The sequence below is a fragment of the Protomyctophum bolini genome, assembly GCF_963924005.1.
Source record: "Protomyctophum bolini genome assembly, chromosome: 6".
Lineage (NCBI taxonomy): Eukaryota > Metazoa > Chordata > Actinopteri > Myctophiformes > Myctophidae > Protomyctophum > Protomyctophum bolini.
This window is the reverse complement of record NC_137867.1, coordinates 6,212,124-6,229,623: the sequence shown is the minus strand read 5'-3', so window position 1 is coordinate 6,229,623 and position 17,500 is coordinate 6,212,124. Positions and strand designations below refer to the sequence as shown.

The following is a 17,500-nucleotide window of genomic DNA, read 5'->3' as shown; positions in this document are numbered from 1 at the left end:
AAACAGCTTCCATCTCTCTAAATAAAGTGCATAGCATTATGTGAACAAGTAAGCAACATACATCTGGAAAACATAGGAGTAAGCAAGTAAGCCTTTTTCCGAGCCATGTGGCCCATAAGGCCTATAGTATCTCTTGTTTCTGTAGTGCGAGGCAGCTTGTGATGTACAAATACTGTACATCCCCAGGACATGATACCATAGTGTATGCTTATATTGTTTCTGTAGGGGATGAATCCGGGGGAGCGCTTGTTTTACAACGCGGCTACTATTACTCCCCGCCCTACTAGTAGTAGCTAGTAATAGGTGGCTGCACGTGCCTGCTCTAATACAGACAGAAAACCCATTCTGGCAACCACCTCACTAGTCATTCGACTTTCAACCCACGCCTCCCGAGTTCGAATCCCACTGCTGTGCTGCCACTATTTTTCCAACGACCACAAACTACTTTTTTTGGCCAAAAACGAATACGTTGCTGGTTAAAACTGATATGTGGCTGGTTAAAACTGATATGAGGTTAGGGTAAGAGTTAGGGTTAGATTTACTTGTTTGCGTTCAAAATGAACACAGCAGAGCGTTCCCTACCCCACTGACAACCAATCCCGCGATGATTTTTGGACTTGCCACCTATACAGACCCAAAACTCGCATGCTGCATGTCGATTGGACATACCCCAATCCAGCCGTTGATGCGGAGTGCCAAACAGGGAGGCATTGGGTCCCATTTTTATATAGTCTTTGGTATCGCCCCCCTCCCGTTTGTATGAGAGCTGGTGAGAACTTCTGGGAACTCAGATTATCTTTGGTAATCGAACCCCAACCTCCCAATCCCAGGGCGGACACTCTAACCACGAGGCCACTGAGCTGGAAAGCATAACTAGCATGGATAACAGGATGTATAACTAGCATTTATGTAAAGAGGCAAAGACTAGATCAAGGGCTCCCAAACCGTTCAGGCTAAAATAGTCATATTTGAACTGGGGACCCCCCACCCTGACAAGCACTTTGGATTGTAGGCATTACATTTAGTTTGACTCGGTTCCACAGATAAGTATTGTGAAAACTATAACTATTGTAGCTATAACTACTAAGCTTGCAAGGCATTGTGACCTTGTAGATTTTCTATATTCACAATGTTTGCCAATTTGGTATTAATAAATTCCTAAAAGTCATGCAGACACCCTGCATATATTTATACTGTATGTTGGTTTGTTTACTGTTGAGTGAGAAAGCAATATTGCACATTGAGCTACTACTAATATGGGGACCCGCAAAAAACAATTGAGTCACAAGACCAATGTGACTTAGGCAAAAAAAAAAGAAGGCCTAAGTCACACTCAAAAAGAAACTGCATTTTTAACTGGGTCATTTTACCAGAGGTGGCCATGCAGTGTCATGAGGAGCGCAATATAGTTTTCCTCAAAAAATTACTTGGGCCACAATTTTAAGAAGATGATACAATGCAGCGGATATGCACGCTGGTACTCAACCCCCAGGTTGATGACACTAACATTATGTAACATATTAAAACATACTGGGGGCAGGAGTATCAGTGTTGTTTTAACAACAAATGGAAGCCTTTACGGGCCCATTTGGTTTGGGCCCAGGGCCCCGCTGCTCTGAACATATGATATTTCACATCATGGGTAGATGTGAATCAGCAAAAAACGTGCACGCATGCATGCACGCACACACACGAACACACACACACGCACACGCACACACACACGCGCACGCGCACACGCACGCGCACACACACACACACACACACACACACACACACACACACACACAAAGAAGAAGAAGAAAAACAGCATATCAGAGTGTCTGGTATAAGTGTGTTTGTGTGTACTGCGTAGCTGTAAAGTTCGGCCCTACGCTAACAGCGAGGTTACACAGGTTGCCTGTTCTGTTCGGTATAGCGTAAACACTAAACACAAGCGCGTCAAAGTCTCGTTTGAGCGGCTGTGTTGTAGTGCACCAATAATAGCAGCCCTACAAGCTTCATGCGACACATCCCATTTGCGACGCGCCGTGCGCTTGTAGATCTGCCGTTTTCAGTGTGCAACACCATCACGCGACAGAGCATAAATCCGGCCTCACGATCCTCTCCCCTGGCCAGGTGTGTTTGTCACTGTGGGATTTCTAGCACATACTCGAAATAAAGGGGATTTGTTTGCTGTACGAGAGTGTGTGGAATGTGGCCATGGGTTCATTCCAGTGGTGGAAAGTAACTAAATACTAGTACTGTATTTGTGTAGTTTTACTTTGCTTGTGTGTGTCCATTTCGTGTAATTTCTGCTTCTGCACCAGCTTCAGCTACTAGTTACTTTGAACATTTACATACTTTTTTACACCACTTTTTTTTTACAGTATACAGTATTTTAGCCTTTACCGTATTTTAGCCGATCTAATGAAAAAAGGAAAAAAAAGTACATACATGGCCAACTTTTCATTTTATGCTATATTTGTACTGTATATTCTGATGCCGATACCCGAGCACTTGAGTCAAAGTATAGATACTCCTGGTACCAATAGCTTTACCCACTACCCACCACACATTGCTGCAGTGATTCAGTAACAAAAAATAAACACCAATTGAAACTCCATTCCTATTACTCTTGCTTTCCATAATATACAAGCCTTTCTCAAGTAAAATTATGAACACGGGACTTCCACTTGTAACATAGTTCCTGCAACACTGCTACTTGCGTAAATAAATCAGAGTACTTCTTCGTTATAGTGTCCCAGGGGGTTTGCTGCCAGCTCGGTGTGTACACAGCTCCGCCGATGGACCATTATGACCATGTCACAGATGATGTAATCCCACGCAGCGCCGCCGCGGCTTTGGGTCTTCACAGCTTCAAGTTCAAGTTCAACAGTTCAGCTGCGGGGCCCATGCCCTCAATTCACTCCACCACCGTGGCCGTCATGGCAATGTCAATTCAATCTTTGTTTCAGACCCAGGGAGATCCACGTGCGAGGCTATTTAATATATAGGTACAGCTGTTGCTTCCGTCGGAAACCATATTCATAGACTAGTCAACCGATTTAAATGTAATGCAACACAGGAGCAGCTAGTGCTTTGGGTATACTACAAAATGATGGACGGTGTGATGCGTTTGTACTGAGGTTCAAATGATCTAAAGTCCAATAAAAAGGCTGTAGACAAAGTCAATGGGACCTTAAGAAATGGAATATTTAATGAATACGAAATGAGACTACGTGATATGAATATGAACAGAAAATGAACATGGATAAAAGCAGACACGACCCGTTATATTTTGCGAATCTATCGATTCGCTCCATATCAGTCCGTTGGCCGTGGCGCCCCTTGAAGCGCAGGGCCAGCGCTGTCATTTTCTGTCCTGGAGAGCTCTGACGTGTCTTTACTTTTTCAGAATCTTTCTGTCTCTCTGTGACCTTGATGAGCACGGCTAGAGTGCACACTCTTTTAAGTAATGGTTAATGCTCCAACGGTACACCAAAGGTCTACTTTGTGCCATCAACGGTGCACAAGAAAATGAAGAATTGGCCCACTGATTTACGACTGTGTGATGTGACACCTAAAACTGGTCGTGATTCTCACTGGCACAAAGTATTTTCAAAATGGTGGCCCGTGGCCAAATACATAATACATTTTGGGGTCCTGGACATGAAACTGAGAACCACCGGGACAGCGGGCTAACCACCTCTAGTGTAGACCTACAGGCCCGTTCCGTGCCTCTTGGTCTGGCACGCCAAAAGGAATATTTGAATCCCGTGTAATAAGATTTCCTCGCCCTTCAAATCCGGTCAAATCATCCTGTAGCCGAGGCCTCCTCGACTCACGCCGTATAACGGGGGTCTTTTTCACTACATATTTGAATTGCAGATTCAACTTTATAGATTCATAGATTATTGGACTTGTTTGGCAGCTATACTGTCAGTGTTTTGTAAATGATTGTTTTTGGTTTGTTTGTTGGACTCATGCTAATGTGTATTCTAGACATTTAACCACATAAAACACTCAACAATTAGTGAACTTACCTTTGGTACCTTTGGTCTGTTCTTTTTCCCCCTCTAACTACACCAAATCTCTGTGCCAAAAATAGCCGATCTACAAGCTCACAAACAACGTGTCGCGGCAATGCAATGTGAGCTGATATGATAGATCTGCGAATAGGGGTTTAAGTTTAAAAAGAACAATAATCCGACCACACAAACATTTGGTGGCTGTGATAATTTCCTGCCGGACACCCCTAGGGGTCCCGGACCCCCTGTTGTAGACCCATGCTGTTAGAATAAAAGTCTAGACTCACCTTAAATCAGTGTGCCTTGGCACGAGCCTCCTCTTTCCGCTGAAATACGCCTCAAACTCTTCGCTTTGCAGTCTGTGGGCGTAGTCTATATAGCCAGATATTTCCTGTCCCAGAGCATTTCGGTCCCTTATGAAAATAATTGACTGTAAAGAAAAGGAAAAAAAAGAGGAGAAAAGAAAAGGTGGAATCACTGCGTAAATAATCATAGAGGTCAAGCAGTCGGGAGTTGAAGCCTGGGGGGGGGGGGCATATCAGTTGCTTCTAATGGGGAGATACTGGACTTAGATGAGGGTATCTATTACACATACTGTACGCCCACCTTGAAACCCAGAGGGGAGGACAACTGTAAAAAGTCGAGCGTTCTTTTAACCTTGAGCGTGACCCCCTGCGGGTCCATTTGTCTCTCTCTCAAGACTCTCAAGGTTATCGACGCTGCACGGGTTGGTTCCATTTGTTCACGCTCAGCATTACAGACCCTCATGGGTCCATTTTTGGTTTCCGTTCGTGGATCAGCATTCGTGAATCCATAAGTAGTTTTTTTACGTTTTGGCGAGCTAAAGATTGTCATGCCACACTTCTTCGCCCCGTACCATGAGTTTGACTTGAAATCGACGCGTTATGAACTGGGGGGTCGAATCCAGAAGAAATAACAAAGAGCACCCCAGCGTGCATAGTCAGCCTAGTGAGGGGCCCCTTTCAGACGAGAGGTGGGCTGCGGACGGAATATCCTGCTCAGACAAAGAAGTGTGTGGGACTTGGGGGCGACTTAAAGATGGAGTGCCACCATTTCTTTCCACCCTAAAACATGATCATCAGGTATTATTACAATATAAGGGGGAAGAACTTTTTTCCAAAAAGTGTACAGTATTTGTTAAAATCATGCTTTTATGTGGACACGCCCACCGGTTCATTAAGTATGCCTGGTTTGCCTGGTGGGTGCGGTGATGGGTGGTGATCCACCTGAACTGAAGCCGCACCCACAGCTGTAGTTGTATGATAAAGGGGGAGGGGTTAGGGGAGGGGCTGATAGTGTGGTGTCACTATATTACTGTTTACTTCATTGGCCCGTTTGACTGTCAAGGGTTCAGCCTCCAGGAAGAAACCCTAAATACAAAGTTAATACAACCATTGCACATGGAAACAACTCCAAGGTGTCACCTCATAGAAAAATACAAAAATTGTGGCACTCCATCTTTAACTATAGCTTCCAAGACTGCCTACAGACGAAGTGTTTGGCGGAAGTCAACGTCCAGCGCACACACACACACACACACACACACACACACACACACACACACACACACACACACACACACACACACACACACACACACACACATATGCATTCACTATAGCATTGAATATTAACACATTAATACACGTCATCAACAAATACACATTTTCAAGAGAGTTTTGAAAGAAATCAGGGATTCGTGTCATTTCATGGATGATTTCAAGTCCACATTACAGTGGCAGAGTAATGAAAATGTGTGCCACATTTTACTACTTTGATTTAACATACTGTAAAAATATGATATGCCCGATGCCTCGCAATAACTGTGTATCTTCAAGCTCATTATTGCCATTTGGGGCGGGAGCCCCTTTTGGTGTTTTAAACATTATGTTATAATTTAGCTATTGAAAAATATAGCAGATCTACAAGCTCATAGTTTTTAACTCAAATCTTTGCTTCTGGGGGGGGGGGGGGGGGTCCCTGGAACCACATATTTTCAGATGGGGGTCGGCGGCCAATTGCATATATTTTTGGGTGTCCTTGCCATGAAAATGTTTGAGAACCACTGACATAGAAACATGGGTTTTTCAGAAAACTATCAGGATATAGAAGACATTTGTAGAATCAGGTCAACATGGGTTATATAGTGTTCAACAGATCTATATTCTAATATTTATTGCTATATGGTGCTTGCTCAGTAACAGAAAATGCATGTTCAGGTTGGTCTACCAATAGGGCACAGCAGTGGGTGTGGTTTTTTGGTTCCACTGAAAAATCAACCATTTTATTTTACCCATAGAGATTTACAAAAAATATTTATATCAATAATGTAAAGCCTACAATCAAGCCATCCAGAACCTTTGATTCTGTGAAGAAAGACAAAAAAAAAAAACGCTAAACAAAGATTTATACAAAATGATATACTACATTTAATAATGTACAGTAGTATATCATCTAATTAATTATTCAAATATTTATTTTTCACAGAATCAAAGGTTTTTATTGTCATGATTCATCCAGAATCCTGGGTGGCTTGATTTTAGGCTTAAAAAAATAATTGATATAAATGTTTTTTTTTGCAAATCTCTATGGGGGAAAAAAATGAATGGCGGATCTTTCAGTGGAACCAGAAAGCCACGCCCATTGCTATGCCCTATCGCATATAGCTGATAAGGAGAGAAGGGGATACAGGGTAAACAAGTTAAATGGGGCCTGGGCCGTGGCTCAGCGGTCCAGGCACCTTGGCCGGTAGCCCAAGTCTGGCAGTGTGCCGCGGGTTCGACTCCCAATCCCGACGGCCTTTACTGCATGTCACCCCCCCATTTCCTGTCAGCCTACTGTCTGTCTCTCTATAAAAAATATGAAATAAAGGCGAAAGCACAAAAAGAACATTAAAGAAAAACAAAGTTAAATGGGAAGTAAGTAAGTAGCCTTGCCGAGCCATGAGGCCCACAGGGCAGGAGCCTATCTCCTGCTTCTGTAGCGTGATGCAGCTTGACGTACAAGTACACCGCCTGGACATGACGCTAGTATGTCACAGGGAGTTACCCCCAATCCAACCCTTGATGCTGAGTGCCAAGCAGGGAGGCACTGGGTCCCATTTTTTAGAGTCTTTGGTATGTCCCAGTCCCAGGGCAGACACTCAACCACAAGGCCACTGAGCTGGTTAAATGGGAAGTAATGGCATATAAAGAAATTACTGGAACCGTAACACTATAACATTTACACTGATAAACGGATTGGATTGGATGAAATTAATTGGCAACCCACCTCAAGATGTATACCTTTTCTCTCTGGCCTTTATTTCTACTTGAGTGTGAATCCCTGGCCTTTATAGTGTTCATCACTGTTTTAGCCCTTCTTTTGTACTGTACTTCATTTCTTTGTATATCAACCTGTACAGCACATTGGGTCGATCACAGCCATTTCAAATGTGCTTTATAAATAAAGTTTGAGCCTGAGTTGAAAAGCACAATAGCTTGCCTTGTACGATCGTCGTGAAGAGGTACAAAGGGAACTTAAAGGTCCGCTGACATGCCCCGAAATTAATATGGGTGGTACAGCACATCACGTGGTCTGACTGAAAACAGTTTGAAACAGTTTGAAACGGGGCTACGGCGCTAGCAACAAGTGGCTATAGGTCAGGCTAGCGTTTTTGACGGTACATTTAGCGTCATATTGGCTATAAATGTAATTGAAAAAAATTATTTTTTCGCCAGAAATGCTTAGTTTGAATGCAATTGAGGTTGGCGTGGGGTTTTTTAGGGGAACTGCAGCACAAGCGCAAATTTTGGACTGGAGTCCCATGTTCCCCCGGTCGCCAACACCCCTGTCTGCCCGCTCTGAGACCTCTCAGCCCCGCAGCGCGACAGTCGCGACTACGGACGGTCTGCTGTTGTCTGGCCGCTGTGAGAGCAGCGCGACTACTGTTCTTTTCCCCTCTCAGCCGCAGGCTGACATGTACACCCTCGCTCTCACTCTGTAATACCGTAGTTAGTTACCACAACATTGTTCAAGTGAACTATAGTGTGTTTATGTTTGTATTCATTGTAATAATAAATATCGCTATGCCGAGGCATAGTCTTGCGGACGAGATCATGAGCCTCTACGGGGGACTGGGCATGTGTGTACACACACAGCATAGCAACTTATGCTACTATTTTGGTGTCACATTTAGCTTGAATACTGGGTGAAAGTCTCATTCAAAAAATTAATTTTTCGCAACATTGTTCAGGTGAACTGTGTGTTTATGCTTGTTCATTGTAATAATCAATATCGCTATGATTATTTTATTTATCGCCGCGTCGCTCCGCATGACAACATACAGTCTAGCCCGTCTCAGATGCAGGCTGCACACACACGGACGGACGGACGGACGTATAGTCTCTGGTCAGGTCCCCGCATTGAACTGGGCATGTGTGTACGCACACACACACACGGCTATAGTGCATGACAGCGGGGAAGAGAGCTACAGACGCCCGAGGCAGATTCCGTGCCATTGCGTGTGTGTGTGTGTGTGTGTGTGTGTCCGTCCGTCCGTCCGTCCGTGTGTGTGCAGCCTGCATCTGAGACGGGCTAGACTGTATGTTGTCATGCGGAGCGACGCGGCGATAAATAAAATAATCATAGCGATATTGATTATTACAATGAACAAGCATAAACACACAGTTCACCTGAACAATGTTGCGAAAAATTAATTTTTTGAATGAGACTTTCACCCAGTATTCAAGCTAAATGTGACACCAAAATAGTAGCATAAGTTGCTATGCTACCACGGCCACCAAGCCCGGCGAGCCCGCATAGAAGTCGTTGGGGAAAGCTTTCGCCACCCTGACGTCAGAATCATGATAGCATTGTTTGATAGCAGTTATTAGCTCCCGAGGGGCGTGTCAGTTCTCCTTTAACACTTCCCATTTCCAAAATATTTTTCCAGGAGCAAACGAGAATGAGAATGGAAATCGTGGGGAAGGGGAATACCACATTCCCGACGGCTTTGACCTTCAGTCTAAACACTGATTTGTGATCTGTGCTTTAAAAGGATCCCAGGCGTTTGATGATGCCTGTGCTTGGCACGCTTCGGCGCAAACAACAGCCTGGTCTTGTTGTTAGCTCTTAACTGTCTCCCTGAATCAACTCCTCAAGTGTAAACTTAAACCGCATCCACCCCACAGCCAGTGGCACAAAGTACCTATAAGAACATTTTGTTTACTGTGCTTGAGTACAATATGAGGCATATACTCATATATACTTTGTATACTTATACTCCACTGCAGAACAAAGGCAAATAATTGTACTTTTTACTAAACTACAATTATGGTAAAACTTTAAATTATGGTGTAAATTAAACAAGTACATTTACTTAAGTACTGTAGAGGCCTACTTTGAGGTATTTACACTTTACCCGAGTACGTTACATTTTCTGTACTTTTACTCCACTACATTTATTTGACAGCTTTAGTTATAGTATAGACTTTGTAGATTTTCAATAGTATTACAAAACATACATTAACCACTTCAGCTATATGTATCACTATATACATTTCGGGCCATTTGATAATAGCTGATCTACAAGCTCACAATGCGACACCTTGCATTGTGTTGCGATGCGACACGTTGTGAGCTTGTAGATCGGCTCAATCTTTTTTCTTGTATACATTTTGGCAATGTTGGCTGTTTTACTTGTAACTTTTACTTGACCACGTATAAACCCTGTATGGTTAACAGGAGTACCTCAGGGCTCTACGCCAGTTGTATTTAATATATTTTCCGTTATTGTGGGGAAAGCCTTCGCGGGGGAAAATAGCAGATCGACAAGCTCACATAGTTTATCCCAAGATCTGACGCGTTGTGAGCTTGTCGATCGAAAGCCGGGGTTTTTTAAGTGGTTAGGTAAAGAAATGTGAGTTGTTCTTCCAGCACCGCCCGCAGCAGAGGGAATCAAAGCATGACAGATAGGCTTGTCACTATAGACTCAGACCAAACGGATGAAAGCCCACGCCGTCCCCTCTATAGGGCCCCCAGGTGACAGAGAAACGTTGAAATGATCGCTTCATGTTCGATTGGGCGGTGTAGATAGCGGCACCCTCTGTGACATAAATAAACGGCCGACGACAATGGACAGGAGAAGGAGACGCGCTAACAGACTACAGTACACACACACACACACACACACACACACACACTCAGGTGTGAAAAGATTGTTTTGGCTGCCGTCACGAAGATCACAGCGGCCTTGATCGTGCCCTGCTTTGTCTCGGGAAAAGGAGGCACAAAGAAAAGGTGTGCGGGACGTGTCTTGTTTACTTAGGGTGTGAATGAATCCTCTGTCACGGCAGCGGGCCTTACAACTATACGGTACTACTACGGTATTGGCGTAAACTAAAGGGATGCAGGCAGAAATTGGTATCGGCATTTAGAAATAATGAAAGAAATCACACCCGTGTGAAGTGAGGGGCACTCTTATCATCTTTGTGTAGGACGAAAATATAGCCGATTTACTTATCATCGTACATCGTCATGACGTAAGTTCTCCATTCCTTCCAATAGGAATTTGACAAAATAGCAGATTGATTTGCTCTTCTCAGATGATATCAATTCTCCATTCGTTGTCAATAGCATTTAATGTTTGTGTTAGGACAAGTATCGCTAAAATCACACCCGTGTGAAGTGAGGGGCGCTCTTATCATCATGACGTAAAATATAGACAGCTGATCAGCTGAGCGGATTCCGTGCTCATACGGACAGACAGACAGACAGACAGACAGACGGACAGACAGACAGACAGACAGACAGACAGACAGACAGACAGACAGACAGACAGACAGACAGACAGACAGACAGACAGACAGACCGTGATGGGACTATCTGTAATAGTGAGGACGCGGGCCAGCTGCAGATCCCCCCCCCCCCCTAACTGAAAGCGGTGAGATAACTATTGCTCCAGAGCTCAAAGGGAAAAAGAGAGAAGGGCTCCTCTCTCTCCTAAACGTTTAAAACAGATGCGATCAGGTTCACAGCTGGTCGGGGTGGGGGGGGGGGGGGGGGGGGGGATGCAGGGGCCGGCTACCCTGTCTTGTGGCTTCTGTGCTCTCCCGCAGCCTATAGCTTGAAAAGACATCATCGGGTGGAGCCTGAAAAGAGAGAGAGAGAGAGAGAGAGTGCGGCAACCAGTGGGAGTCGAGCAGATCGCTGCTGAGATCGCCTTCCCGCGGAAGACTGCGGGAGACTCCCATTGCCTGTGGTAATTAGCGATAATGGATCGCCGAGTCTATACCTTTGATGTTATACAGCAAATGTCTCGGCTGGTTATATTCGCTGAGAAGCAGAGCATGGCACAAACCTTTAAGGCCAATTTTTTTGCATTGTGCTCAACGTTCTGAGTTTTGTGTGCGGGACTCCGAGTACAGTACAGTACAGTACAGTACAGTACAGTACAGTACAGTACAGTACAGTACAGTACAGTACAGTACAGTACAGTACAGTACAGTACAGTACCACTCAGTTCAGATGGGTCAGATTTTTCAGAGGTGTGTGACACATTAGGTGGAGACATCTTTTGTAGTCAAAAATATATCAAAGAAATGGCAGATATACAAGCTCACAACACATCACGAGCTGCAATTAGTCGTACAGAGAAGTGTTATGGGTAAGTGGTTTAACACTGAATTGTACTGTACAGAGCCCTGCAGGTCACAGGCGACGGGACTGAGGTTCTTTGTGACACTCGACACTCAGGTCCTCCTCAAAGTGTTTGAGCACACACACACACACACACACACACACACACACACGCACGCACAGCTGTAATTACAGACTGCCGCGAGAAAACACTGTTGACCTTAAAAAGGAAAAGGTTACATATAACCGGAAGCCACGGGTGAGTCTTAACCGGCCACGTATTTGTGTCTCAACCCAGCAACGCATGTCAGAGCCACGGGTGAGTCAGTCTTAACCCTCTAACACCCGCATTAATTTCTACTTGCAAAAAATAGATTTCAACCTTACTACTACTAGGACTGACACAAAAAAATATGTTAAAAAAAATAAAAATAAAAAGTTTGATGAAAAATTTATAATAATTATATAATAATATAATAAATTAATAATTTACATTTGGGGGATATCTTTCACAATAATGAATAAAACATGTTCTAGACATTCTAATGATCACAAAAAAACATATATTACAATTATTTTACCTACTTTTAATTAGGGTAAAGGTCAAAAGTCTTAGGTTAAAAAATGTTCAAAATCGCACAGAGTCCAGACATTTTTTATTTGTGTGAATTTCAGCCTCTGTGGGGGGTGTTTATATGCAAATATCATGACCTTTGGCATTGAAATGGCATTGCAATGAACATCACTGATGACGTTTAGGTGAAAAAAGAATAGAAAAAAAAGGGTTAAACGGCAACGCATGTCAGAGTCAGTCTTAACCGGTATGTCGGTCTGTTGAACGTATGCCCCCCCCAAATTTAAACCCCATCAAGACCGATGGCTTCACAGTCAAAGTGGGTGAAATTGTTATCATAAGAAAAGTTTTACCGCGTTCCATCTTAGAGGCAAATCTTTCCAGTGATAAAAAATGGAAACCATTTGGCAACCGACCAAGTCCACCAAAGAACAAGATTTTTGTACAGGATCTCGTCACTGGTCAACAAGAACACTTGGGATCTGGGCCGTGGCTCAGCGGGCCAGGCACCTTGGCTGGTTTTCCAGTCTGGCAGTGTGCCGCGGGTTCGACTCGACATCCTTTACGGCATGTCACCCCCCCCCCCCCCCCCTATCTCTCCCCATTTCCTTGTCAGCCTACTATCACTATCCCTCTATAAAACATAATAATAATAAAGGCAAAAGCCACAAAAGAATAAAATGAAAATAAGAATACTTGGAAGACATTCACCTCATGGTACCATAGCACCACAAAGGCCATATAAAACATCCCAAAACAAAATGGTCAGGATACTGCATGGCCCGCCTTGTCCGATTGTCCATTGGACACGTGTACAATTATTTGCCTTTGTTCTGCAGTGGAGTATCCTGCTCATTTTGATAGGTTAGGATGGTGTAGCCGCTACACCACAGAGTGCAGCAACTTGCAATGGGCCTGGTCTACGAGACACGCTGCACCACAAAGACACCCATGTACCTGTCTAACTGCCTCCTACATGTCAACGCCGTCCACAATCACAACACCAGAGGGAGCTCTACCCTGTGGAATGCCCTACCAACAGTCGTAAAGGAATGTGAATCCCTACTCTCCTTCAAAACCACTCTTACAGGTCGCTGCAATTCAAATCTGGCCCCAATAAAAAGTCAAAGCTCCCCTGTGTGTTAATAAAGTGTTCACTCAATCAAAACATGTTGGAAAATGGTATTACATTTTTTTGGGGGAACATTTTTAACCCTACGAACAAAAAGTAGCAGCTCTACAAGCCCACAGCGCAGTGCAGTGAGCTATTTAAATCTACAAGCCACAGCACAGTGCAGTGAGCTATTTAACTCTACAAGCCCACAGTGCAGTAAGCTATTTAAATCTACAAGCCCACAGTGCAGTGCAGTGAGCTATTTAACTCTACAAGCACACAGTGCAGTGAGCTATTTAAATCTACAAGCCCACAGTGCAGTGCAGTGAGCTATTTAACTCTACAAGCCCACAGTGCAGTGAGCTATTTAACACTACAAGCCCACAGTGCAGTGAGCTATTTAAATCTACAAGCCCACAGTGCAGTGCAGTGAGCTATTTAACTCTACAAGCCCACAGCGCAGTGCAGTGATCTATTTAACTCTACAAGCCCACAGCGCAGAGCAGTGAGCTATTTAAATCTACAAGCCCACAGCACAGTGCAGTGAGCTATTTAACTCTACAAGCCCACAGCGCAATGCAGTGAGCTATTTAACTCTACAAGCCCACAGCACAGTGCAGTGAGCTATTTAACTCTACAAGCCCACAGTGCAGCGAGCTATTTAACTCTACAAGCCCACAGTGCAGTGCAGTTGGCTATTTAAATCTACAAGCCCACAGCGCAGTGCAGTGAGCTATTTAACTCTACAAGCCCACAGTGCAGTGAGCTATTTAACTCTACAAGCCCACAGCACAGTGCAGTGAGCTATTTAACTCTACAAGCCCACAGTGCAGTGAGCTATTTAACTCTACAAGCCCACAGTGCAGTGAGCTATTTAACTCTACAAGCCCACAGTGCAGCGAGCTATTTAACTCTACAAGCCCACAGCGCAGTGCAGTGAGCTATTTAAATCTACAAGCCCACAGCGCATTGCAGCAAGCTATTTAACTCTACAAGCCCACAGCGCAGTGCAGCGAGCTATTTAACTCTACAAGCCCACAGCACAGTGCAGCGAGCTATTTAACTCTACAAGCCCACAGCACAGTGCAGTGAGCTATTTAAATCTACAAGCCCACAGTGCAGTGCAGCGAGCTATTTAACTCTACAATCCCACAGCGCAGTGCAGTGAGCTATTTAAATCTACAAGCCCACAGTACAGTGAGCTATTTAACTCTACAAGCCCACAGTGCAGTGAGCTATTTAAATCTACAAGCACACAGCACAGTGAGCTATTTAACTCTACAAGCCCACAGCACAGTGCAGTGAGCTATTTAAATCTACAATTCCACAGTGCAGTGAGCTATTTAACTCTACAAGCCCAGAGCACAGTGCAGTGAGCTATTTAAATCTACAAGCCCACAGTGCAGTGCAGCGAGCTATTTAACTCTACAATCCCACAGCGCAGTGCAGTGAGCTATTTAAATCTACAAGCCCACAGTGCAGTGAGCTATTTAACTCTAGAAGCCCACAGCACAGTGCAGTGAGCTATTTAACTTTACAAGCCCACAGTGCAGCGAGCTATTTAACTCTACAAGCCCACAGCGCAGTGCAGCGAGCTATTTAAATCTACAAGCCCACAGCGCATTGCAGCAAGCTATTTAACTCTACAAGCCCACAGCGCAGTGCAGCGAGCTATTTAACTCTACAAGCCCACAGCACAGTGCAGCGAGCTATTTAACTCTACAAGCCCACAGCACAGTGCAGTGAGCTATTTAAATCTACAAGCCCACGGTGCAGTGCAGCGAGCTATTTAACTCTACAATCCCACAGCGCAGTGCAGTGAGCTATTTAAATCTACAAGCCCACAGTGCAGTGAGCTATTTAACTCTACAAGCCCACAGTGCAGTGAGCTATTTAAATCTACAAGCACACAGCACAGTGAGCTATTTAACTCTACAAGCCCACAGCACAGTGCAGGGAGCTATTTAAATCTACAAGCCCACAGTGCAGTGAGCTATTTAACTCTACAAGCCCAGAGCACAGTGCAGTGAGCTATTTAAATCTACAAGCCCACAGTGCAGTGCAGCGAGCTATTTAACTCTACAATCCCACAGCGCAGTGCAGTGAGCTATTTAAATCTACAAGCCCACAGTGCAGTGAGCTATTTAACTCTAGAAGCCCACAGCACAGTGCAGTGAGCTATTTAACTTTACAAGCCCACAGTGCAGCGAGCTATTTAACTCTACAAGCCCACAGCGCAGTGCAGCGAGCTATTTAACTCTACAAACCCACAGTGCAGTGAGCTATTCAACTCTACAAGCCCACAGTGCAGCGAGCTATTTAACTCTACAAGCCCACAGCGCAGTGCAGTGAGCTATTTAAATCTACAAGCCCACAGCACATTGCAGTGAGCTATTTAAATCTACAAGCCCACAGTGCAGTGCAGTGAGCTATTTAACTCTACAAGCCCACAGCGCAGTGCAGTGAGCTATTTCAATCTACAAGCCCACAGCACAGTGCAGTGAGCTATTTAACACTACAAGCCCACAGTGAAGTGCAGTGAGCTATTTAAATCTACAAGCCCACAGCGCAGTGCAGTGAGCTATGTAAATCTAGAAGCCCACAGTGCAGTGAGCTATTTAAATCTACAAGCACACAGCACAGTGAGCTATATAACTCTACAAGCCCACAGCACAGTGCAGTGAGCTATTTAAATCTACAAGCCCACAGTGCAGTGAGCTATTTAACTCTACAAGCCCACAGCACAGTGCAGTGAGCTATTTAAATCTACAAGCCCACAGTGCAGTGCAGCGAGCTATTTAACTCTACAATCCCACAGCGCAGTGCAGTGAGCTATTTAAATCTACAAGCCCACAGTGCAGTGAGCTATTTAACTCTACAAGCCCACAGCGCATTGCAGTGAGCTATTTAACTCTACAAACCCACAGTGCAGTGCAGCGAGCTATTTAACTCTACAAGCCCACAGCGCATTGCAGTGAGCTATTTAACTCTACAAGCCCACAGCGCATTGCAGTGAGCTATTTAACACTACAAGCCCACAGTGCAGTGCAGTGAGCTATGTAACTCTACAAGCCCACAGCGCAGTGCAGTGAGCTATTTAAATCTACAAGCCCACAGCGCAGTGCAGTGAGCTATTTAACTCTACAAGCCCACAGCGCAGTGCAGTGAGCTATTTAACTCTACAAGCCCACAGTGCATTGCAGCGAGCTATCTAACTCTACAAGCCCACAGTGTAGTGCAGCAAGCTATTAAACTCTACAAGCCCACAATGCAGTGCAGCAAGCTATTTAACTCTACAAGCCCACAGCGCAGTGCAGCAAGCTATTTAACTCTACAAGCCCACAGCGCAGTGCAGTGAGCTATTTAACTCTACAAGCCCACAGTGCAGCGAGCTATTTAACTCTACAAGCCCACAGCGCAGTGCAGTGAGCTATTTAAATCTACAAGCCCACAGCGCAGTGCAGTGAGCTATTTAACTCTACAAGCCCACAGTGCAGTGCAGTGAGCTATTTAAATCTACAAGCCCACAGTGCAGTGCAGCGAGCTATTTAACTCTACAAGCCCACAGCGCAGTGCAGTGAGCTATTTAACTCTACAAGCCCACAGCGCAGTGCAGTGAGCTATTTCAATCTACAAGCCCACAGCATAGTGAGCTATTTAACTCTACAAGCCCACAGCGCAGTGCAGTGAGCTATTTAACTCTACAAGCCCACAGCGCAGTGCAGTGAGCTTTTTCAATCTACAAGCCCACAGCATAGTGAGCTATTTAACTCTACAAGCCCACAGCGCAGTGCAGTGAGCCATTTAAATCTACAAGCCCACAGCGCATTGCAGCGAGCTATTTAACTCTACAAGCCCACAGTGCAGTGCAGTGAGCTATTTAACTCTACAAGCCCACAGTGCAGTGCAGTGAGCTATTTAACTCTACAAGCCCACAGCGCAGTGCAGTGAGCTATTTAAATCTACAAGCCCACAGCGCAGTGCAGTGAGCTATTTAACTCTACAAGCCCACAGTGCAGTGCAGTGAGCTATTTAACTCTACAAGCCCGCACAGTGCAGTGCAGTGAGCTATTTAACTCTACAAGCCCACAGCGCAGTGCAGTGAGCTATTTAAATCTACAAGCCCACAGCGCATTGCAGCGAGCTATTTAACTCTACAAGCCC

The 17,500-nt window shown here is 44.7% G+C and overlaps 1 protein-coding gene across 1 annotated transcript in view; it reads right to left on the bottom strand.

Moving 5' to 3' along the window:
* The window catches only part of cfap299 (cilia and flagella associated protein 299), a 117,477-nt gene that overhangs the window by 20,251 nt on the left and 79,726 nt on the right, over nt 1–17,500 (bottom strand). Inside the window, exon 4 of the mRNA XM_080765060.1 lies at nt 4,298–4,440. Within this exon, the coding sequence (XP_080621186.1) occupies nt 4,298–4,440 (143 nt within the window). The remainder of the gene's footprint in view (nt 1–4,297; nt 4,441–17,500) is intronic.